The 24,793-nt window shown below is 35.6% G+C and overlaps 3 protein-coding genes and 1 pseudogene across 11 annotated transcripts; 2 read left to right on the forward strand and 2 right to left on the reverse strand.

The window, feature by feature from the left end:
• Window positions 1-2,083: 2,083 nt before the first annotated feature.
• On the reverse strand, window positions 2,084-5,118 carry LOC109009568 (F-box protein AFR). Of its 3 annotated transcripts, none has more exons than XM_035682721.1 (2): window positions 3,426-5,118; window positions 2,084-2,850 (listed from the first exon to the last, which is right to left on the reverse strand). In XM_035682721.1, exon 1 carries the CDS (start codon window positions 4,744-4,746, stop codon window positions 3,613-3,615), a length of 1,134 nt encoding a protein of 377 aa, XP_035538614.1. In that variant the 5' UTR covers window positions 4,747-5,118; the 3' UTR covers window positions 2,084-2,850; window positions 3,426-3,612. The 3 variants fall into 3 exon arrangements, with proteins under 3 accessions (XP_035538614.1, XP_018845633.2, XP_035538615.1); XM_018990088.2 differs by having other exon boundaries at window positions 3,422-5,118; XM_035682722.1 differs by having other exon boundaries at window positions 2,085-2,850; window positions 3,475-5,118.
• A 2,730-nt stretch (window positions 5,119-7,848) lies between these two features.
• On the forward strand, window positions 7,849-10,632 carry LOC109009570 (annotated as a pseudogene).
• A 2,137-nt stretch (window positions 10,633-12,769) lies between these two features.
• Window positions 12,770-15,180, reverse strand: LOC109009569 (suppressor protein SRP40-like). The gene is made up of 2 exons (XM_018990089.2): window positions 15,058-15,180; window positions 12,770-14,439 (listed from the first exon to the last, which is right to left on the reverse strand). Exon 2 carries the CDS (start codon window positions 14,403-14,405, stop codon window positions 13,080-13,082), a length of 1,326 nt encoding a protein of 441 aa, XP_018845634.2. The 5' UTR covers window positions 14,406-14,439; window positions 15,058-15,180; the 3' UTR covers window positions 12,770-13,079.
• A 4,853-nt stretch (window positions 15,181-20,033) lies between these two features.
• On the forward strand, window positions 20,034-24,520 carry LOC109009571 (E3 ubiquitin-protein ligase MBR2-like). Of its 7 annotated transcripts, none has more exons than XM_018990093.2 (6): window positions 20,034-20,187; window positions 21,916-23,125; window positions 23,225-23,275; window positions 23,403-23,444; window positions 23,577-23,741; window positions 24,192-24,520. In XM_018990093.2, the coding sequence occupies exons 2-6, from the start codon at window positions 21,944-21,946 to the stop codon at window positions 24,342-24,344; spliced, it is 1,593 nt and encodes a 530-aa protein (XP_018845638.1). In that variant the 5' UTR covers window positions 20,034-20,187; window positions 21,916-21,943; the 3' UTR covers window positions 24,345-24,520. The 7 variants fall into 7 exon arrangements, with proteins under 7 accessions (XP_018845638.1, XP_035538618.1, XP_018845636.1 ...); XM_035682725.1 differs by having other exon boundaries at window positions 21,919-23,125; XM_018990091.2 differs by having other exon boundaries at window positions 20,035-20,187; window positions 21,885-23,125; window positions 23,346-23,444.
• The last annotated feature ends 273 nt before the right edge of the window (window positions 24,521-24,793 follow it).

The following is a 24,793-nucleotide window of genomic DNA, read 5'->3' on the forward strand; positions in this document are numbered from 1 at the left end:
GATTTTTTCTCATCCGGTCGACAATATTTACTTTACTTTTTAGTTCGAGCTTCGTACATACGTTAGAGCATCACCATCTAATTCCTATAACTTGGTTAAAAACCACATTTCTAAAAATTTTATCTTAATTTTTATTCATCTTTTAAAAATTTCTTACATCACATTCTCTATCATTTTTCTATTCTATTAAAACAATATTTTTCTATTTTTTCTTTATTACTTTTTTTTTCTCTCACTTTTATTTCCAAACTTAACTATGAACTCTTATATTTTTTCTTATGTTTTCAACTATTACCTTGAACCTAATTTTGTAAAAAGAACTCCAATCTTTTTTTTTATTTTTAGTACAATACTAGTTTGTTTTTATTAAGTATTAAAAATAAAATTTTTTTTAAGTATGTGCATTTTCCAACGTGATGATATTAGTAATAGATAAATAAAAATAAAGATTATGATTTTGTTCGAAGTGTAACGGTAATATTTTTTGTCCTTTATCTATCGCTAACATATTGTTTCACATATAACAGTAATATAGTGACAAAATCACAAATCCAAATGTCAAACCCTAGACATGTACATTGTCCAAAGCTGCAAAAATGATAAGTTCATGCAAGAGAGCTATCGTAACATGTAATCAGAGCACACATGTAAGAAAATATAAATTGAAGGATGCAAATTCAAAAAATGGCAATTCCTAAATCGATCGTCTGAGGCCAACATTGTAAATCAAAGCCCCAATTTTGTAGAACAGAGAGGTTCGACTTGGTATCACAAGTTCGACTTGCATAATACAAAATTTGAGTAAATAACAAGGGAAGACAAGGTGTAAATCAGACCTAAGAAAATCAAGTAAATGCGGCATTAACATCGAGTTAAATCACAGAGTAAAGCATGATATTAGATGGATGTAAAAGACTATAGAATCTGAAAACAATGAAACAATACTGATGTATATTAGGAAGAAGAAGAATAGGCATAAGCATTTCGTTGAGAGAGAGAGATAGAGAGTGTGAGTGTGTATGGTTTGCGTGAACCTTACTGGAGACGACTACCGGAGGGGCTGTGGCCTCCTAGACCCCCACGTGTTATTTTTTGTGGAGTTCGTGACACCGAAATGATGACCATACGGATCACACACCCCAACGACCAGCGCTCATAGTGTGTACATCATGCAATAAGTGTACAAAATAATATTCGCAGTAGATAAATAAAATGTCTTTTTTTATTAAGTATCAGAATTGTTAAAAAACAGTAAAATAACTTTACAAGGATTAAACAGTCATTAAAAACATGAAATAACATAAGGGAAACAAATCCCATAACGCTGAATAGTTTCCCAGTAACTCAAACCTCTGGCAAAGCTGATCTATCGGGTTCATACTCGGACTCTGTGTCAGACTTTACGACACCATAAGACGAAATCGTAGGGTAAAACACCACAATGAGATTATGACATTTCAACAAGTAATTAACCAAAATAACATCCAAGAGATACATAAATAATCACGCGTCCACATACGGACAAATATTTCAGAAAACGGAATCACATTCTTTTCCCAAAATACCCTTTTTACTACTCACGCCAAAAATCACATTTGGTCCAATTATAACCATTGATTAATAACCATGCACCACGATCTTCCTTATGGACCGTCCGCACGACCTGGCTCTCATCGTCACACCACGGGTAACGAGTGATGCCCAGTTCCGCACCCAGCACGTACATGGCTAAGCATCATGTAACCTCGCCAGCCAAAAGGTCACGGAATCGGTAGGAAAGCGTTATCGTCTCGTCCGTTCCCGTCGTCGCCCTACGACAACTCAATGGAAGTCACGTCAGTCTGTTGTGCTCTTGAGTGATAAGAGGAGCTCCATCAAGATAATGCCCCATCTCGGCTTGGGGTCGTGATACACACGCACCCACATATTTAGTCATAATTACAAACAGACCACGTGACATCACAACACAATTTTAATAAAACGATAAATATGCATTTCACAATCAATTGGAATACATTTAAATATTTCATTTACAAAATCTCAATAAATACAAAAAATACAGTTTCACAGCTACACGCGTATCCCGTCCTCCAATCCGGCCCAAGGCCCAATTTCCAATCAAACCAACAGATTAACAGAATCAATAGTTTACAAAAGATAATTACAACAATATTATTATAAAACTGGAAAATTATATACAACTAAAAATAAAAAATTCTGAAAGATTAAACGAAAGGAGCGTTGCTCAAGGTGGCGACACAGCGGCGGCAACAATGATTTTCAAGAATCAAACAATGGCTTTTCTAGAGGGTTCCCTTAAAAGAAATTCAATCTAGTACAAATGGGTGGAAAATCAACTCTCGGTAAGCATGAAAATTCCAAGAAACTTAGTTCAAATTTCACAACTCTAGAATCAAATAGAGAAACACAAGCTCACGGGTTCACCAACAAAATTACAGAACAAATCTCAAACACCAACAAATGCGAGGAGCTTAAGCAAGAGAGGGAAAATACGTGACTGGAAATACTTAAATTGAGGAACCCGTGACCTATTTATAGGCCACGCAAGGCGGTAGCAGGTGGCTGCGTGCCACACGGGTAGGGAGAAGGAAACCGGCAGTACAAGCCGTGGAGGAGAAGAAGCATTACGTGCGGACGCATGGCGCGGAGGCAAGGACAGCACAACCCGAAATTCACAACCAATTGACACGGAGCTGCTCACGGTGGAAGGAGGTGGCCGCGAAGAGGGACGGCTTGACAGCGAGCAAAAATTGAAGTCCCACCGAACGACACCGAGAGATCAATTTGATGGAAGAGGTGGCGGCTTGAGGATGAAGTGCGTGACTAAGTCTGCAGGTCATGACAACAACTGTTAGGAGAAGAAGGAATAAGAAGAATAAGAAATAAAAAGGAAGAATATGAAGTAGTCCGGCGCATGAAAAGAAAGTGATGGAATATTGGGTTCCTCAAAACGGCGCCATTTGCTAAATGAGGGGCTGGATTTCAGACAAAACGCACAGCATGGGCTTCGGCTAAGCTGCAAGGTGCATGGGCTGGGTTAAAACCGAACGCGCTGGGCCAAACTGAACGGGCTGGGTTACATGTATAAGACTAGGTTCTCAGGCACACGGGTTGGGCTATCTCACACGGATTGGGTTTAAAACAAAATGTTGGGCTTCGGGCTTCACACAATACACGACCTAAAAACAAAAACAAACACACACCCGAGTCTTAAAATGGGGAGTTGGATGTAAAGTTGAATGAATTATTTTTTGTTTAAGATTGTCTTGCAGTTAAAGTTTAATGAATTAATGAGGGGCTTGACCGCTTAGCAAAATCCAAAAGAATCCTTAAATTTTTAAAACGTAAGATAAAGTGCCTAACATAGACAAAAGGAAAAGAAAAATGAAACAAGTCTTACACACATCCAATCAATAAGTAGAGCTGTATCATTTTTATATACAAGACAAGGACCTCGTCATCTTCATTGAATATACGTCTAAAGACTGGAACATCCGAGTTGGCATCAAAATTCCTATTCAGTGAAAGAAACTTGAAAGTTGATCATCAATGGTGATTATGATGAATCGCATCCGATGATGTTTATCTGTATCATCCATAGAGTACCTGACAATTAAGAGGAGAAAAGCCGTTAAACGTTTCAGGAGCCGCCATTACCTCCCACTCCACCCTGAATTCCCATTTCTTATTATTTCCTTCAAACACCTTCCCCACCGCCACGTGTAATCCACGCGACACCACGTATATCCTCCCCTCCACCCCATTCACTGCGAACGGTCTCTTCATTGCCTCTCGCGGTAGCTTCTCCCCACCCACATACCTCCACGTGTCATCATCCGGAACGTACACCTTCATCGGACAATCTCCGTACTCTGGTATCACAAACAGCCTCCCACCCAGTACAACACTCAGCCCTGACCACCCCTCCCTCATCCCTTTACTCATCATCCGCCACCTGTTCTCATCTGGATCGTAAACTCCACCTCTGGGCGAGTATCTGAATGGCCACGTCCACCCCTCTGTCACGTACATCCTGTTCTCCACCACAGCGGAGTCGTACCTCACTAACCGCATGCCTAACGTGGCAACCTCAGTCCACGTGTCGCTTTCTGGATCATAGCAATCTGCGGCTGCGATTTGATCTGTGGTGCTGGGCCCACTTTCTCCAACGGCTACGATCTTTCCTTTAATACTCCCAGCCGCGAAAAATGATCGCTTGAATGGCATAGGCGACGTCACCGACCATTGATTCGTTGATGTAGCGTAGACAAACGTCGTATGCGTGGCAGTCTCTGCGCCTGACCGCAGACCATTACCACCCAAAACGAATAGTTTCCCCTGACGTGGCAGTGAGGCACACGCAATCCCAGATTGACACGCGGCGATGGGACATGGCATGGGAGGTAAGACAAACCAACGTCTGGATCGCGGGTCGAGAGACTGCCATTGAATACTGGCCGTCGATTCTTGAAACGCCAATATGAAAATGTAGGGCAGAGAAAGCGATAGGGCTGTCTTGTAGATCAGAAAGCTAGCGTCTGTAATGGTTCGTTTCCACGAAGATGAAACCGATCGTGCCAAAGCTTGGTACGGGTAAGGAAGGAAAAGAAGGCACAATTCGGCGATCTCTTCCGGTAACCCAGGAATCAAGGGCTCGGAATTCTTGTCACTTTCTTCAGGACCTTCAGTTCCCATCGTCGTGGATGAAGATCCCGGAATCGGCATTCTTGAAATCTAATACTGGTACAAAAAAAACCAAAGAAGAAGACTTGTTGATGTACAATTGCTGATACCTTTCGAGAAATTGAGGAACTTTCGATGATTATGTAGACAATTGTGAAGTGGGTGGAAACTGTTAAAAGTGGATCGACAACATGGAATGGTTATTTGCAGTTTGCAGAGCTTTTTCTCCAGAAATATATAGGAAAAGAAAGGCCAGCAGAGAGAGAGAGAGGCCTGATGACGATGGAAGATCTACTTTACAGATATAGTTAGGGAGAGGTATTGGGCTGGAAATTGCGAAAAGCATTTTATGAGTCGTTTTTAATATGTATTGGTTTGGGTCATACTATGTGGCTCCTTTCTATAAACCAGAATATAAGGACATGTACACACACGTATATATAATATTAAAAAATTGCCTTAAAATAATTGAAAGGGATGATGGAACCAAACTCCGGCAAATCCGAAGAACAAAGACTTGTCTGTGTCGGATCAAAGGAGCCGGTATGAAAATGAATCAAATTTTTACAGAGAATCGGGAGGGGTGACGTTCCTCTATCTACGACACGTCACACCGGCGGTGACCAGAGTTAAAGCCGTCCATGCTACTTTGGACCATCATTATTAATCAATAAAAGCTTGACTGTGAATCAATGTTTATGTTTCCAGTCTTTCCTTTTTCTAATTAGTTTTACTTATCTTCGGAAGTGGTGGCCATGATGCGATTAGGCTTTTTACTTGAAAAACTGGGACCAAGATTTTATAGCTTTTCTATACGAATCATGGAATCTACTTGAGAGAGTATAATATATCATTTTCATGTGGATTGCCAAATCTTATAGTATTGTATTTTGGTCATTATCCTAAATAAACATTACAAACATATTACTTTTGGGAGAGAGAGAGAGAGAGAGAGGGATGAGAGCGCATGATTGGGTAAGTCCAAGACAGTGAAGTGCATTTGAAGTTTGGGGAATTTGATGATTAGGGTACGTTTGGATAGTGAGAATACTTAAGAAGTGTTGAGAATATTTGTGAATAGTTATGAGTAGAGATTGGAGTGAATTTATAGATTTCATTAAGAGTATTTTGAATTGTTTGGATGTGTGAAGTATGTTGAGTTATTGACTTTTGGATAAGTAGTTGAAAAATGTATAGGTCCCATAAATATTATAATGATTTTATTTTTAGTAATAAATATTATAATGATTTTATTATAGTGATTTTTTAATATTAATAAATATTGTAGTTATTTTATTTTATTTTTATATATAATAATGATAAATATTATAATGATTTTATTTTTAATTTATATATAATAGTAATAAATATTATAATAATTTTATTTTTATATATATAATAGTGATAAATATTATAGTAATTCTATTTTTTATTTATATATTATAGTGATTTTATTTTTTATTTATATATAATATAAAGAAATATTCTACTGAAATTATTTTTTATTTATATATAATAGTGATAAATATTATAGTGATGTTATTTTTTAGTTATATATAATAGTGATAAATATTATAGTGATTTTATTTTTTATTTATATTTAATAGTGATAAATATTATTGTGATTTTATTTTTTATTTATATATAATATAAATAAATATTATTGTGAAATTATTTTTTATTTATATTTAATAGTGATAAATATTATAGTGATTTTATTTTTTATTTATATTTAATAGTGATAAATATTATAGAATATTTGTGAATAGTTATGAATAGAGATTGAAGTGAGTTTGTGGATCTCATTGAGAATATTTTAAATTATTTGGTATGTAGAATATTTTTAATAATACGAGAATACTTAAAAAATATTGATATATATTAACTACCCAAACGTAATCTAAGAGTGGGGTCCGGTAGTGGTAGGGGATGGGGAATGGTTGAAAAATCTCAAGAACTATTGGCAATGCTAATCAACAGTCACATAACTCCTTTCTCAGTGACTTTTCTTTAGTTAATTGTTTGGGTTCTTTATTGGGTTTCAGCTGCCCCAAAAATATTTGGGCTTTTGATGGGAGTTTAGGCCCAAAATATGGATATCTTGCAAAAATTTAACAAGAGTGTTGAACGATTGGTTTTAACCTATCATCTTATCAGTGAGGTGAGATAAAAATTTTATAAATAGTAATAAAGATAAATAAAATTTTATAAAATTAAAATATTATTAAAATATAATTTTTCATTTGAGTATTTGAAAAAGTTAATTTTTTAAAAAAATTAAGAAAATTATAATGATTAGTTTAAAAAAATTATAATAATTAATTTAAAAATATTTTTGTTTAGAAAAATGCTTCTCTTATCACTTATTCTTACTGCTCGGAGTTACTGTTGTGATTTTTATTTTATTTAGTGATTAAAAAATATTTTTTAATAATATTTTAAAATGTTAAAAAATATATGTAAAAAAACACAAAAAAACAAATGATAATATAACTATAAAGGTAGCTCCCTAGGAGCCACTTTTTTTTTTTTTTTTACTTTTTTTATAAGCACATAGAGACAACTTTTGCTTAAGTGATGTGTGATTAAGACCTCGTTTGTATTCGTAACCTATCTCAACTCACCACAACTCATCTTATCTTATCATTATAATTTTCTTAAATTTTTATATAAAATATAATAAACAATTCAAATTTTCCAAATTTTAAAATATTTTTTTTAAATTTTTACATAAAATATAATAAATAATTTAATTTTTATTTTACTATTTATAAACCATTTTAATTCATCTATCTAAATCCAAACCACTGATAAAATCTAATTTTTTTTTTCAAACAAGCCCGTAAAGCCCATCCTGATTCCCAATGCTCACCACCAACATTATTTTCTTTTATTACGAGAAATCTCGAAAATAGAGTACGTTTTGGGTAGTGAAAAATATTGAGAATGTTTGTGAATAATAAAAAAAATAAAATAAAAAATAAAATATTAAATAATAATAAAAAATAGATAAAAAATAAAAAATAAATAAAAAATAATAGTGACTCACACTTACCAAACATACCGTAATTTTAACAGACGGCACATGATAAGATGACCAAATAAATAATATATTTTCGGTATCGGGGACGAGCAAGCCACTGGTATATGGCAAAAATGAAGGCAGATAAACGAACTAACCGTATAGATGCCGATTGCAGAGGCGAACCCAAACCCCAGCCATTGAAGCCAAACCTTTCTCCTCCTCCTAAACTTAATACCTTTAGAGCAGTTTCGGAGTCCAGAAAGTGGAGCCCCATTCTCATACGAATCCAGTAGCCTCTACTTGAGTCCTTTTTCTCAACTTTTCTCTCCCAACCAAACGAACCTCAGCCAAGACGACACACACAGAAAGAGATATGGCGCTTAGAGGGAAGGAGATGATGAAGAAAGTGCTTAAGAACGGGAGGGGAGAAGAACTTGGTACCGGGACTCTTTGAAGAAGTGCATACCGGACAGCAAGGTGGTGATGGGCAGGGTGCCAGGGCCAATCGCGGCCTCTACACCGACCGCCACATCCAGTTCGTCAATGGCGTCAGCGAAGACGTCGGTAACAAGTCTGTACTCTTACTCCTCCTCCCCACCACCCCGGTCTCTCTTATTTGCTCAATTTGCCCCCTTTTTCTTTTCTCAATTTTATTAATGGTATTTTTCAATGAAAGAATTAGAAATATTGGGTATGCGTTCTGTTTTTGCTAGTGGGTCTTTATATTTATAACTGCTTTGCTGTACCGTTATTTAGTACTGGGATTTCGTTCTGCTTTGCGGTACCGTCATTTGGAAGTTTTGCGTACCGTTATATAGCTCTATACTGGTTCTGAAATTAGTGATAATAGCAATAGGATTGAGATGCAAAGTTTTATAATGGCGAAAAGGCTTGCAATAATTGAGCTTTCTCTTTGTTTGCTTCTGCAATAATATTTTCAATACAATACGCTGCCATGCTCCCAGCAGGGCTGTTTACAGTATCATATTTATCTGTGATTGCTTTGTTTTTTATAAATAAGAAATTTGTCTGTATGGTTCTGATAACGTGATGCTCTGATAGTTGTTGATTTGATTTTAAAGGTTTGTTTTTGGGAAGAGCTGTAAAGAAAGATGTGTCTCTGAGGGTTTTGTTTATACTGGGGATTGGGTGGTGTGCTAGTTGGTTTTTCTTTTATAGCTGGTTTTTCACTAAGGACTGATCTGTATTCTATTAGCGTTTTTTTTCATATAACCAGTTGTGCCTCAAATGATTCCTGATCTATAGCTAGAATGCCTAGCATGCTCTAATTCCCTGCTGTAAAATGCATGTAATACTAGTGGTAGTAGCAAGTGAACTGAAGGAGGTGTTAATTGAAATTACAAGACCAACGGCCCTTATGAATCTGACTTTTCTTTAGTAATATTGGACACATGTTCAATGTTGTATTTCCTTTCAAGAATTGGTAATTTTTGCTTCACGCCAGAGAACATCGCCCTGATTGAAAGTTTGAAACTGAGCCCAACGTTCTTGGTCCTAGCACCATTAGAGCTATTGTATATGGCTCTCTCTCTCTCTCTCTCTCTCTCTCTCCTCTATATATATATATATTCTTTTAATTATTAAAAGAGATAAAGCGTAAAATGGTGATATCTTACGCCCACTGAACTAGGAATAATGAATTGTGAAGGACTTTTTTAATCCACTCTACATAATTAAATGAAGTATTGAAGCATTTGCATAAGCTGCTGATTCCTTGGAGTCTCATTTATGATTAAGCTGATTCAAGGGGAATGTATAACCATCATTGCTCATTGGTGCAGATTTCTTCTAGTCACACCATTGGATCCTCACTAGACTTGACTTGATCATGGAAAAGGCTATATCGTGCTTGGATAAAACGTGAATACACCCACTTCTATTTTTTTCTGAGCGAATACATCCACTCGATTATTTCTGATGAAGGTATATGATCTGAACAACTTCTATTCAAGTATTAGAAGTGCTTATTGATATGGTATATGTGTTTGTTTTGTCTAGGTTTGGATTGGGATTTTACAAAGTGGCATGTAGTGATTGGTTAGTCTGGACATTCATACTATATGGTATGTATTGTTGTGTTGGTGCCATTACAATTCATAGGATGAAGCTGTATTATTTTGCTACATAGACCGAGTCTAGTGTTTGCTACTTCTTAGCATCATGATGTTTTGTTGCCTTTTATCAACTCTGAAGAACTATATTATTGAGATCTTTCTCTGCAACTGTGGTGATAGGTCTAGGAGAACTTGGAAGCCAAATGTCCAGGAGAAGCGGCTCTTCAGTTACATTTTAGACCACCATATTTGAGTTAAAGTCGCCACTATGCCTGAGCCGCATAGACAAGGCAGGTGGGATTGATGAATACCTGCTGAAAACTCCTTGCCAAAAGATGGACACAGAAATGGGCCAATTCTGAAAGAAAAGCTAAGATTGAGAAGCTGTATGAAGAGCTTGGGAAGATGGAAGTTGTTTTGTTTTCACCAGAGGATGAAGCCAAATTCGAACAAGGTTTTAAAGATCTGAAACTAGCTGACAGGGCAGCTTGTAGGGAAGTGAGGAGACGGATGCACAGTTGGTCAGACAAACAGAGGCAGATCAAGGACAAATTAATAGAAGGCCGCCAAGTGACTGATAGGGAAGCTGAAAGAATAGGGGATGGAAGCTCACATGGTGATTTTCCGGAGCCGTTGGTTGCAAACTCCTAAGTTCGGCCTGTTCAGCTTCAAAATTTTGCTGGCCAACGTCTACTCGAAATTTTGATTCTCTTTTAAGTTTGTTTTTGGAAGTAGTACTGCATGCTTGCATTATCAGGACTGAGGGACCAAAACCGTTTTGGAATGGAAACTAGCAAAGCAATTAGAATGGGTTTGAATTTTCGGAAATCTTGAATACCGCTTTCTCCCTATACACCTGGAACGATGTGATGGAGAATAATATATTGGTTTTCCATTCAATCGCAATGGTTGATGAATGAACAGAATAAAAAAGTAGCAAGGATTTTGTTATTACCAGAGTAATTTCTCATCAATATACAACCATGTATAAAGGAAGACTGAAGAGAATTGCTCTCTTTCCAAGTTGGGTGACGTGGACGTACGTGCTATATATGGTATTCATTCTGTTCACACAATGAACTTAACTACGAGTTTACTTTTTCTCGAGTGAGGAAATATTGGAAAAGCCCGGTGACGCAATCCTAGTGAACGAAGCACCCGAAGATGAAGGTGTGGGCGACATCGAAGATCCAGTAGTATACTTCAGATGGTATTTTCAGTAGTCATGTATATTTATGGGGCCGGGGTGTGATATTCGTGGTCGCAGCCTTCTTCTAGATCGAAACCCTGATGGATGGATGCATGCATATATATATATATATATATATATATATATACATTCTCTCTCTCTCTCTCTCTCTCTCTCTGTGTATATATATATATATATATATATATATATAATTATATCCATTTCGAATTTAGCTAGCTATATAACTCATGTAATTGTGACTTCAATTTACATACAGTTCGGGAACAAATTAACGAAAGTCATACGCCTTGCGACCTCCAAGTCATCCGCAAGTCCCCTACCATGTTCTTCCATGCAACTCCAAAGTAAAAATATATATAGCCTTATTAATTATGCTAGCTAATTCACTCGCTGATCATCCTTTCAAACGCGCTTTCTAGTCTGTTACTTCTAACGAAACATACATATATAGTAACTTGTCCAAGAATCCACGATCACTTTGCTGGCCTATAAAAACCTTAATATCCCCATATTGTTGCATCAAAGTTTCACTTCAGCCAAAAAAAGAAAGAAAACAAAAATGGGTATAAGAGATCAGAGCTGGCTAGTACTGCCGTGCGGCCGCCTGAATAAGGCAGTGAGAAAATTAACATTTTTTATTAGATTAAACCTGAGGCGACTGCGTTTAGATTCCATTTTAGGTTGTACTTCTAATAGACAAAGGTTGAGCTTTAATGATCGATGGGGCTTGCTGCATGGACGACGTTGCATCGAAGTGATCGACGAAGACGAAAAGTCCGATGGAAATTGTTCGGTGATAGGGGTTCAACGAGCTACATCATGTTTTGCTTCCGATGATGATGATGATATCGATGGCAGAGCGGAGATTTTTATTGCAAATTTTCGTCGCCACCTTCGTTTAGAAAGACAGGTTTCTTTGGAGTAAACGTCTTACGTCCTCATGAAATCAATTGGTCGATCATCGTTTTGACGTTTGTCTGTCAATTTTAGAATCAAGAACAAGCATGTTTTTTTTTTTTTTTTCTTTTGCAGTGTGAACATCTTTTTTATAATTAAGCTGTGCCAATATAATGATATATATATATACACACACACACATATATATAATATATATTATGAAATCTTTTTGTCTTTGTTTAATTAGTAAATCAAATTCATTGCGAGCAAAGATTTTTAGCAGCACGATTTTACTCTTTATAATTTGTTCTTTTTTAATTTCTAAAAGTTAAAATCCTTATAACCCATCATGTGAGTCCTTAATATTGGGAGTAATTAGCCAGAGAAATCAGACAAAGAATAGTACTACCGTTAGGAGCCCAGAGTACTACTACGTATTTCCGGCATATATTTCGCTCGATCGTGGGTGTTAGTACTATATGTTGCCACTCATTTTCAAGGAGGCAGATACGACTTGAAGTGGCGGTAAAAAGTCACTTATGATAAAAATATGGACTAATTGCGATAAAATCAGTGGGAAGAAAAAAAAACTAATTTGTTGTAGCGAGTGATCGGCTTCTTAGCTGTAAAGCAAGATATACATTGTATAGACATGGAGTACACCCAAAAAGAATACACCTTATTAAAGGCATCATCATTTCAATTTAACAAATTATAATTATATGGTAAGTCTATATATATATGCCATTCAATTATATGCTTAATTTGCAACTTCTGATCGATGACATGCATGATTCATATCAAAATCATGGAAAACAGTAATAAGGTAAAATCACAAATAAAAATAAAAGCACATGATGATTCGTACTCTAATTAAAATGCAGTATTATACAACAATTAATTACCAGTACTGGGGAAAGGAATAAACATAGGCCAGCAACCTTGATCGATCCCCCCCGTCCATACGATGTGGTTAATTTATTAGATAGATTCATGTGTCCATATCTAAGAACTTCTGATCTTAATTCACTCCATTTTTTACCTTAATTTTTCTGTCACATTGCATGTGTTTGTGTTTGTGTTTGTCAAATCTCATAGTATACGTAGGTATTGTAGTTTAATTATGTCAAACCGATCAAGGAGAATTCATATTTATAGAATATCGGTTTCATTTGGATGAGGCTTCTTTATCTATGACCGTCTCAAATGCCCCAACCAGTGCTCTCACTTTGTTCTTCCTCTCCTCCAACAGCTTGCTTGCAGTCTCCTCAATCACATCATTATATGCCTGAGATTCTTTCTTAACCTGTCCGAATTGGCGATTCGATGATGCCGTACTCGCTGCTACCACTGGCTTTGTTTCTTCTACTCCACCCTCAAGTACATCTTCTCCTTCCTTGGAATTAAGCCCTTCGCTTTCTCCATCCATCCCTTCCTTCTCGTCCACCGAGTTGTCCTCAATATTCTTGTTTTCATCGCCAGAATCTCTGTCTTCAGCATCCTGATCTTCTCCTTTAATATCTTCTTTGACCTCAACTCTTGCCTCGCTTGCCACAGTACTCTCTTCTTGGTGACTCTCATTGCTTTCATCTTTGCTTCCATTATCCACTTCTCCTTCGGGTGGATTCTCAGCCTTTTCTTCTGGTATTTTATCTCCATCTTCTTCAATATTCTGAGCATCCAAATTTGTACTCATTTCTTCTGAAACTTCTGGGATGTTACAAGACTCGTGTTTCTCATCATCTTCTCCATTATTGACCTCAGAGTCTGCAACATCAGTTTGCTGATCATTTTCGTATTTTAGCACTTCACCTGCACCCTCACCTTCCACCTTTACCACTTCCTCAACCTCACGAACCAAAAAATCTCCATCGTCTTCCACACTTTGATGACTCAACGAGTCCGTTGTATCGACATTAATCTTGGGAGCTTCTGTCGAAACAGAAGCAGCATTAATTTCCTTCTTAGCGACAGGGTTCGTGCTCTTCTTCGTGGTCTTTGCATGGGAAGCCTGTGCTCTTCCAGCCTTGATTAATGTCTTTTTTGGAGTCCTCTCCCCACAGGGTTCCAGAGAAGTGGCAGTGCTTCTAGGTGAAAAAGAAGTAGAACGAACAGTTGGTGTTCTGACTCGAGGGCCGGGGGAGACAAGTGCACTACGCAGTCTGGAATCCGATTGTGGCTTGTCAAAGGATCTTCTTCTGATGTAAGTGGGAGTGACCTTCTGTTGGGTGTCTTCAGGGCCAGATTTCTTGATCACGTACTTGAAAGACTCAGTGCGTGAGCTTAATGTAGGCTTGAGGTAGCTTGGGACTTGTTTTTTATCAGTTGTAGACGAAGAAGAAGCTTTATGATGTGTAGAGCTTGTAGTAGTGGCACGACTTTTGGTGGTGGTGGCGGCGGCGGCAGAGGCGGTTCGAGAATTTGAAGGGACTGCAGTCCTCTTCTCCTTCCCAAGATTACTGCTACCAAGTACTTTTCCTTTCGTAGTTGCCATATATTTTAGGTTGTATATATCACCAAATAAAATGCTGCATTTTCAAATTAAAGAGCAATGGGTAAGCGCAATTGATTCTACATCACGATCTTGTTTTGTTATCACTTAATTAAATCATCGCCCATCCCAAAAGTTGGAGCTGATGTGGAAAAAAAATCATTTGAACATGTTGATGATCAAGCAACGCAATATATCATTGCTAACAATTCACAACTTTGCATTTTTTTATCTCTCCAGCAGCCTCTTTCTCAACAACTCCTACAAACCGTACGTAGTTGCTTGGGATTGAGATATATCATTAGTATTCATTATTATTCATAAATTCTAATTTATAAATTTTATTACTATTTATAAATCATCTCTCAATCCAAACATGCATTAATTCTCCTCCCCAGCTAATATAAATCGATTTGGCAACAATTTGAAAATTAAAGTAAGGTTACTTTTTCTGTAGTAAACTTTACCAGCCGAAAGATACGAATTTGACTGGAAAAAATGAACAACATTGCAACAATATTCATTATTTAAATGCTAAAAGAAATACCAAGAGCTAGAGATCAGATACCATCAAAAGCAAAGCCATGGAAGAGTAAATTTACGGGAACAGAGAGAGAGAGAGAGAGAGGGGTGCTTATAGACGCGGTAAGCATACCTTGATCAAATTAGAAGATTCATGCATGCATGGAAGAAAGAGTAAATGATTAATGGGAACAAACTAAAAGAAAATGCTTTGAAAGACGGATTTATGGAGGAAAAGAAACGAATGGTCGATGAGAGAGAGAACGAAGGTGTTGGGATTGATAAAAGAAGCGCGAATTGCGTTGAAATAGCTCAAGGAGTGGTGCTACGGTACTACTGGCGAATTAGGTGTCTGCGGCCACGAAATCAAAACCACCTTGATCTGTTCACAAAACTAGTTGTCTATAATTGACTTTTTCTAAATAAAAGAAGAAGATTTTTTTTTTTTTTAATTTTTATTTCTTTGCATGGGACCAACTTTTCTTAACAGCTATATATAGGTTAGCTTGGCTTCAAACTCTGATCATCTCATGTGCCCAGTTACAGTCAAGCACGTATGCATGCATGGATGGATAATACCTTAATTGGATGATGAAGTTAGCGCTAGCTTTTATATATATATATATATATATATATATATATATCTTTGTAGCTGAAAGAAATTAAGTGTGAAAAAAAATTGGAGCATTGGAATTTTCAGGTGGGATTGACGTTGTCTGGCAATAGACGATGATCATGAACTGCTGTCCAATTAATATAAAAACAAATGAAATAAGAATAATATTCTATTTAGGAGAATTAGTTATTTATGATGATAACGATTATTTATAATAAAAATATATTTATTTTAATAAAAAATAATTTTTTTTGTAGTGTGCTCGCTTGAGAGAATGATCAATCAAGTTTCATCGATATTGCAAGGTGGGTCCAAATTATTAGATAGATCATCATGTAAGGATTAGGGCTATTCCGGTCATTTATTGCTTTAATTTATTTATTTCGTGGATAGGCTGTAATTAAACTGATCAAAGACGAGGGAGGGTGGCATGCATGAGTACTACTACTACTACTTCATGATCAATTCATCTGATTTTATGATCATGAGAACAATTTTTTTATTATTATAATTAAGTAAAATAAAAGGCTAACTTTATCAAATTATGGTCAGTACAATTGATCTTTGCACTTTAATAATTAGAATGAAAGGATGCTGTCTCCCAATGTAATAATTTAATTGGAATAGTACTTGACAGCGTGTCGCTGGCTGCAGGTGTTAGTAATTCTAAGATCAGCCTTTGCATAAACGACACGTCATTTTTAGAAACAAGTTAGCTGCCTTTATAAAGAGTACTACTAGTTGTGGCGCGCGCGCATTGCCTAAACGACACGTCATGATCTTGAAATATGACCTGTACATACATTCTTTTCTTCTTATAATTAACTTGCGAATAATGTCGAGTAGTTTACGTCACACCATTATATATTATATAATATGCTTTTTTGCCTTTCTTTTCTTTTATTTCCTTTCCGTTTTGGTGACTTGCTGGTCCTTCGTTACTCCATAACATATAATAAAAATAGTTTCAAGCTTATCTGTTTATTATGGCAGCTTGCAAACGACAAAGTGAATTCCAACCACAACTGCAATATGCTTCGAGTGGTGGCCGGAGGCGCTTGACCCTGATCTCTCCATTTCACACCTGCCAATTACATGCCCTTTCTCAAATCAAAAGTTCTTGATTTTGTTTGCTTAATTTTATTTTTTAAACAAATATACTTGCTAACTTTCAAGCACTCTTATTAAAAAAATAATAAATCTTATATGGACATGAATAATTTATTTCATAATAAATCTTTTTTTTTTAAATAACTCTAAAATTATATATAACATTCCTCTATTATAATATTTATCCCCTTAGTTTTTAATTTTAAAACGGATCAAATTATACGGACATAACCATTAGATGTTGTTTAGATAGTAAGTTAATATGAGATGAGATGAAAGTTAAAAGTTAAAAGTTGAATAAAATATTATTAAAATATTATTTTTTTAATATTATTATTATTTTAAAATTTTTTTAAAAAAATAAATATTATATTTTATATAAAAATTTAAAAAAATTATAAGAAATGAGATTAATTGAGATACTTCTCAATCCAGACATGGCTTTAATATTCCATCTTCGGTTAATTTCGTGGGCCACAATGTCCATATTCTAGGTGCTTTCGGTATTTGTTATTATCATTAGAAAGGATAAAAGGGACCCACGTACACAAATACATGGATTAAATTAAATTATTATTAATATAGGGCTATAGGGTTTCAATTATTTTAGACATTAACTTTATACTATAATTATAACATTTTTTTTTCCTAATAGATCGCTTCTTATTATCAACACTTTAGTCTCAAGTAACTTTATAAACCAACTACCTTTCCTTTTGAAATATGTATTGTAAAATTATAAATTAACGTGATTTAATATAATACATTAAATTATAAAATTATTTTTATTGTAAATTAATTAGTAGATTTAACATATCATATAAAACTATATATACAAGTTTGAATGGTTTTTTTTTTTTTTATAGCGATAACACTTCTCCTATTTTTTTTATAGAATTGTTTTTATAATATATAACAAATTATAGTTTTTATTTTTATTTTTTGGAGGCAGTACAGATGCATTAATTTCATTTGATTTTAGCTTAATTGCCAGTACGTGTACGCCTTGCTCTTAATAATTAAGAAGAGAGGAAAATTCTTCAAATTATCACAGATCACAGACAGACATGGACCAAGTTGGTAGGGAAAAGACTTGTTTTCGAGCTTTAATTCCTTTCCTTGGGAAGATAGTCAAGCCCTTTGTTTGCCATGGGAGCAAGCAAGTTCCTGATCTTTACCCTCTTTCTAAAAGAAAGGAATCCCCTCAATATCTTGCAATGCAGCACGTACGATTGTGTTTCCTTTTCAAAACATCTCGATCGATGCCTTAAATGGAAGCAATAGCTTTTAGTTCAACAAGGTTTAGAATTTAGAACCCTATTTTACAATTTGGCATGCTTCGCTAATTGCCATTAACTACTCTTCGGATTAGATCAGAACCAAATCATTCATAAAAATCTTGTATTCCCCTCTACGTTGGATATTGGTATATCCAGATTTTTCTTGACTGAGAATCCATGTTTGGTTTCTAAAATATGATTCATCTTTGATTTTTTAGTTAATATATTATTATTATTATTATTATAGAATATATTCATAATATTCTAGTATGCATATATAGGAATATAACTTATTCTTTAGTCCATATTTAGTTTAATCAATCAGTATCAATTAATATCGTTGATTTAGGCCTTATTTGGATATGAAAACGGTTTCATCTCATCTCATCATTTTAATTTTTTAAAATTTTAAAATAATAATAATATTAAAAAAAATAATTATAACAATATTTTATTCAACTTTCATCTAAAACTATCTAATTTCATCTCCCTATTCAAACGGGGCCTATTGTATTTAAATTATTTCTCTAGAATACGTACACTTTCAATCTACTTTTCTATTTTAATTTATTTTCGGCAATATTCAATATGGGAAATGAAGCAATATGATATCATGCCATGCCATAAAGTCCAGCTGACCAAAACAATAGAAAAATATAACACGAAAGAGACGGGAGGCATGCAAGGAAAATGTTCTAATCAACATCAGAAATGATTCAGAGGAGCTGTTTTCTATATCTTAATAATTATGTGATAGTTTTGGTGTCTTCAATTGTTCATTGAAAACTCATCTCTCAGGTCAATAATACATGATTGAGCATTCTATGATCTGGGTTTTGTTTTTTGTTTTTTCATCTTAAAATTCTATGAAGTAGTACTACTGTTCTGGACAGATTGTATTTAAGATTAGACCTACGAGGAGCCACCTGTATTGCTTGTTGCAACCTTAAAATTAACAATAAATGGGGAGTGAGTGAATAAGGGTAATAAATCTAATTAAGTTGAAGTTAGAAAACCAAATTAATCGTCACCAGTGCGGCTGATTATAATAATTCAAGTTGAAACCATAAGAAGATAGCAAGGAGATCATGAGATTGAGAGGCATTGCATTGCAAGGAAAACGTCCCAATCAAAATCAGAAATGACACTGATTGGTTGGTTGGTTGTTATCTTAATTTTATGATGCCTTCGGTGACCTCACTGAGAAATTTTATATTTTAAATATAAAAATACTCTTTTTTTTAACAGATATTATATATAAAAAATATTATACACCATACTATCATCTTACTTTCATTTCATTAAGTATGATGTAACACATTTATTATCATTAAATAATTATTTATTACATACATCTTTATCATCTAATGATAATAAATGTGCCACATACCACTTAATATGATCAAAATAAGATGAGAATATGATGTATAGTATTATTCATTATATATAGAGAAATGATATTTACAGTCGTTGTGTGCATATGTTAACTATTATAATAACCATTTTGAATTAAATTTTTGAATTTTTAATATTTATAATTTCTAATAGTAAAGAATTTAATATTAACTGAAAAATCAAAAGAATGCTAATCTTCCTTTCCGTCTAGTTATTTGTATCTCAATCCTTTATTTATTTATTTATTAGCATGTATATTATGTTTTGTTTTCTTAAAAAAATAATTTTGATGCCCTAAAATAAAAAAAAGAGCAAATCCCCACCTAAATATTTGACTCACATTTTAATTTGAGGAACTAAATTAGGGGAAAAATAATTTTAGGCAACTGGGGCTTTAGGCGGCTTAGGCTGAGGTTGAATTCCTGATGTGGGGGGCTGAGGAGAAGTGATACATTCCGTCCACAAAAAGTGTTTAAAGAGGTTGAATATGACGTCAGAAAGGCCAACGGCCGTGGATGTTTGACCCTTCCCGAACCTCCCTAGAATCGGACGGCTGATATCTCACCGAACACATTGGACGGCACAACCAGTCCACTACTCCTTGTTTGGTTGTTTTTGTATTAGTTTTTTAATTGTTACAGGGTTCTAATGGGGCCCCTACCTGAAAGCACTCCTTAATAACATTAAACTTTGCTTAGCCTCGGATCTTTCACACACGTTTTTGCCTCCTTCTTTTCCCTTCTCGCTCTAAGAAAAGCTGTGACTCCTCCTCTCTCTCTCTCTCTCTCTCTCTCTCTCTCTCTCTTTCCTTCTTTCTGGTATTCAAAGCAGAAGGAGAAGCAGGAGAATAGAATAAGAAAAGGTGACACGAGAATTCAACCCTTTCTACGACCTTTGAATTCTATCAATAATCGATCAACTGTTTTGGTTTTCTCTTTGTGTTTTTGTCAATATTTCTCTGGGGTATTTTTCAATGAACTGTAATCAAGGTACTTTTGCTATTTTCTTTGACATGGGCTCTTTATTTTCTCTTACTTTACTTAAAAATATGATTTTCTTTTTTTGGGAGAGTGGATTTTATTGGTTTTGTTCCCGTTCGCGTATGATGGTATTGGATTTAATTGGTTTTGGTTTCTTGGGAAATATTGAAAGAGTCGTCTTTCTTCTTCCTTTATTTTTCCCGTTAATTGGACTCTATTATGATTTTAATTAGGAACTTCTGCGTTTTTTTTTTCCCTCCTAATTTAGATATTAGTCTTGTGTCAAATAACTCTCTCCATGGTTATTGGGGAAGCTAAAACCATAATTAATTTCCTCTTCAATTTCTATTGGAATTTGTTTTTGTGGGCTTATTCAGCTATAAGAGCCCTGAAATCACGGAGAAAGAGTCGTTTATAAAAATAGAAAACGCAAGGATTGTGTGGAGAAGAGTTCAAGCAAAGTTGATGTCGTTAAAAAAAAAAGGTTGAAAGAGAGCCTCTTTTTACGGGGTGATAATATGGCCATGTGGCCATCTGGTTCCGATCTTTCCTCCTTTATCTGAACCTTTTAATGTTCAGAGAGTTGTCGATATGTTTGGTTCTCTCTTGATCACTCGATGACAGAAGGTCTTCTTATATGCTACTCCTTTGTTTCCTTCTCGGTTTCTTTCTGTTGTAAATTTATATTTTCATTTTTGCAAGTGTAATAATGATCGCGTTTAACCTGTTAGGAAGTGGGTTTCTTACTTGATTTGTTTGATGATGTTTGTGAGGCCTTTATCTCGCAATTAACATCAAACTTTCTTTAATCAGGATTCGTTGTTTTTTAAATTTTTATTAAATTTACAGCCAAAAAAGAGGTACTTGATCTTTTTGGTCTGATTGAATCAGCAGACGAGTGAGGATTATGCAGGTTGAACATATTATGCTTATTTATCCTTGTACTAGTGTAGAATATTCCCGTTACACTTTTTTTTATGCATCCGATTTTTGTGCTTGTTGGCCTGTTGGTTTTGCTTGGCAGTTTCAATTAATTTAATTAAATTATAATTAACATATCATGCTCGCCTTGATTTTCAGTGGAAAAACAAATTTATTTACAATCTCAATAGTCAATATTTTGTTTGATAACTTTTCAGAATACTATGTCTACCTTAGAGATTCTTGAAGCCAAATTTCTGGAAAGAAATTTATATTAGGGTGGCCAAGTGGCCGTGGATCTTCAGCTATAGGTTGGTGTGGGAAATAAGTCTTATAGGCACAGAGATAGGGATATGTTTGCAAAAGTTGCAGAAAATAAATCCCTTGTTTCACTTCCTGCTGATTGGTTGAATCAATAATTTCAAGTTGGGTTCTTGTTGGAAGGGTTGGGTTAAACCTCATCATGTATGAAATTAGTATTATTTTTTAGGCATCATTTTATTGACTTCCATTAATGACAAAAATACCATGGCACCTCTTTTGCATATGATTGCTGTTCTTGTGTTTTTCATCTGTACAAACCTTTTTGTGCCAGTTTAAAGAACATCAAAACTAATTCTGTTATTCACACTAATACCCAACCTGGTGGAGGTTTCAGTGATTGAAAACCTTTCATTTATGTTACATAGCAGATTTGAAGGGTGCAGATCTCTATAGATGGATGAATATTCTGGTAAAAGAGCTGTTGATGGGATTGTGGTCTCTAGAAAGGGATCTGGTCATGTGCTGAGAGATAATGCCAACAATAGAGACCCTAATGCACAATTTTGCAACAGACTTGGTTGCAGTGGCAGACTGAACTCAAGAGGTTCTCAAAATGGCTGTTCAGAAAAGGCCAAATCTTCAAGGCCTTCTTTACGCTCTTCTTCAAGTGGCAAGGAAATAATTGGAAGTTCCTCTAGGACTTGCTTGACGATTGGTAATGGGAGAAAATCTACCATGGAGCCTCGAAGAAAGATATCTTCTCAGTTAGATACTGATTCATCTGAAACTAGTAGCATCCAGGATGAACCAGAAGTAGCAGAACCCACTCCCTCACCTGGAAAGATTCACAGAGGGGCTGAAAATGCGGATTCTGAGAGTGACACATCAATGGAAGCGGGAAGTTCTAGTGTAGCATCAGGTATAAGACCACAGAAGAATCCTCATCAAGGATCTGGATTTCGCAACCGGGACACTCTAGTCTCTTCCTCCATATCTATGGGATCTAAGAGCTCTGGCCAGGCAACAGGTGCTGGGGCAAGCAGGCGTGGTATAAGAAATCTCAGAAGCAATTCAATACCTGATGCCCTCCCATCTGGTTGTTCAGCTTTGGATTCAAGCCTCAGTAAGAGGAAAGATATTGTGAAAAGGAGAAACTCCGAAGGAGAAAGTAGCTCCAATGTTGGAGGGAAGAAGAAGAGTGGGTCATCATTGGAAGGACGGAACTCCAGTTCTAGCCATGGCATCTCCATTTCTGATTCAAGACGAGCCAGAAATATGCCTCCTAACAGGGATACTTGTGTTGCATCAGTTAGGACAAGGGGATCAGTTGATGGTCACACCAGGACCAGGCTCTCCAATCAAGGAAATGGAAACAGTTTATCACCAAATCATCCCTCTGTTACCATCCCACAAATGCTTCAATCTGACATACCTATAGAATTGAATGATCCTAGTTCGTCACATCAGCTCTCTGCAGAAACTCCCTCGAGTCGTGCAATTTCTTTCAGTCGACCAGGCAGTAGCAGCGAAAGCTTACATGGTGTTTTGTCGGCAAGTCCTACAGAAGTTGGTATTAGCCGCTCGTTGATGAATCAGAATAGTATCAGGCGCTACAACATAGATGGTATTGCGGAGGTACTAGGAATACATAGTTTCTTTTAAATAAATCAGCTTACTATGGTCTTGAAAGAAAGCCTCGTTATGTGGAGCTTTTTCTTTAAAATATTTGTGCAGATTTTAATGGCACTTGAGAGGATTGAACAAGATGAAGAGCTAACATATGAGGTAATTTTCTATGGATTTTCGCTTAACATGATTCACTGTTCGTTATGACTCTTCTTTCTTGTCTTTGCAGCAAATACTTGTTCTGGAGACTAACTTGCTTCTTAATGGCATATATGTCCATGATCAGCATAGAGACATGAGACTGGATATTGATAACATGTCATATGAGGTTTGTTGGTATCTTACATTGATGCTAAACTTCACTTCTCTTCTGTTCTATCTTGGTGGAATGGTTGTGTTCAGAAGTTTGGAACCATTTTGTCTAAGCTGTTCTGTAAACCATTTTACTTCTATATGACAGGAATTATTAGCTCTAGAAGAGAGGATGGGAACTGTGAGCACTGCACTACCAGAAGAAGCAATGTCGGAATGCCTGAAAAAAAGCATTTATGAGTCTATAGTTCCAAAGGATGAAGATATGGGCTGCAGTGGGGATAAAGATGATGTCAAATGCAGTATCTGTCAGGTTTTTTCCCCCTTACTTTCTACTGCATTACATATTTTCATGGGAGCTGAATTAGTCTTGAAATAGAAATTATAAAGCTAAGTCAAATTATTTGAGGAATTTGGTTTAAGCTGGGATTGGATTAGGTTTCAATCACTTAGAACGAGTGTTAAGGGGAGGCTATATATTGGATTCATCTAAAGTTTTAAAGTGCATTGCTTGCAAACAATTGCAATCTCTAGATAGTTCCTGTGGTCAACTGAGAACAAGCCATTATCTTAATGCAGGTTGTCAGGTTCTTCAGTATGTATTTAACTGTATTTGCACGTAGTTACAAATGAAAAATAATCTAGTCAGATTTTCGATTTCACCGACCTATACTGCCTTGGTTTTGAGTATTAACTTGCTTTCTTTATTGACTAGCCTCTCTTTCTTTCTCATAAAAATTATTTTTTTACCCCTCAACAACAGGAGGAGTATGTGGTTGGAGATGAAATGGGTAGACTGCAATGCCAGCACTTATATCATTTGGGCTGCATACAACAGTGGCTTCGGTTGAAGAATTGGTGCCCCATATGCAAAGCATCGGCGGCACCCTCACTATCGCTTTTGACTTCCTCTTAGTTCAATTTAAAAGATCAGGTTGGAGGAGACCTGCTTTTTCCTTTGGTACAGATTAAGTTTGTTTCTTCGTTTTCATTCATTTTTTTTTTTCTTCTTTAATGTCCATGTACATATAAATTTCTTTCAGCTGAATCAACTAATAAACACAGGCTATTGGCTTGATTGGTTTACCTTCACGTTGAAATTGTGAATCAAATCTCTCTCTCTCTCTCTCTCTCTCTCTCTCTCTCTCTCTCTCTCTCTCTCTCTCTGTTTTGAGGAATATAATCTACCATTTTCATGATTTTAGTTTATCTCTGTGTAACACACCTCACAAATTAAAATAGTGAAACACTGATTTGCTCTCTTCCAGGGGAGCTAGCTCCTCCAAGAAAATGAGAGGGAAAATTAGGACTGTAACACTCTGGCCAACGGTGCCCTCTTAGGCTTATGGTATCGTTGCTAAAACT

This window comes from Juglans regia, chromosome 11 (assembly GCF_001411555.2).
Source record: "Juglans regia cultivar Chandler chromosome 11, Walnut 2.0, whole genome shotgun sequence".
Lineage (NCBI taxonomy): Eukaryota > Viridiplantae > Streptophyta > Magnoliopsida > Fagales > Juglandaceae > Juglans > Juglans regia.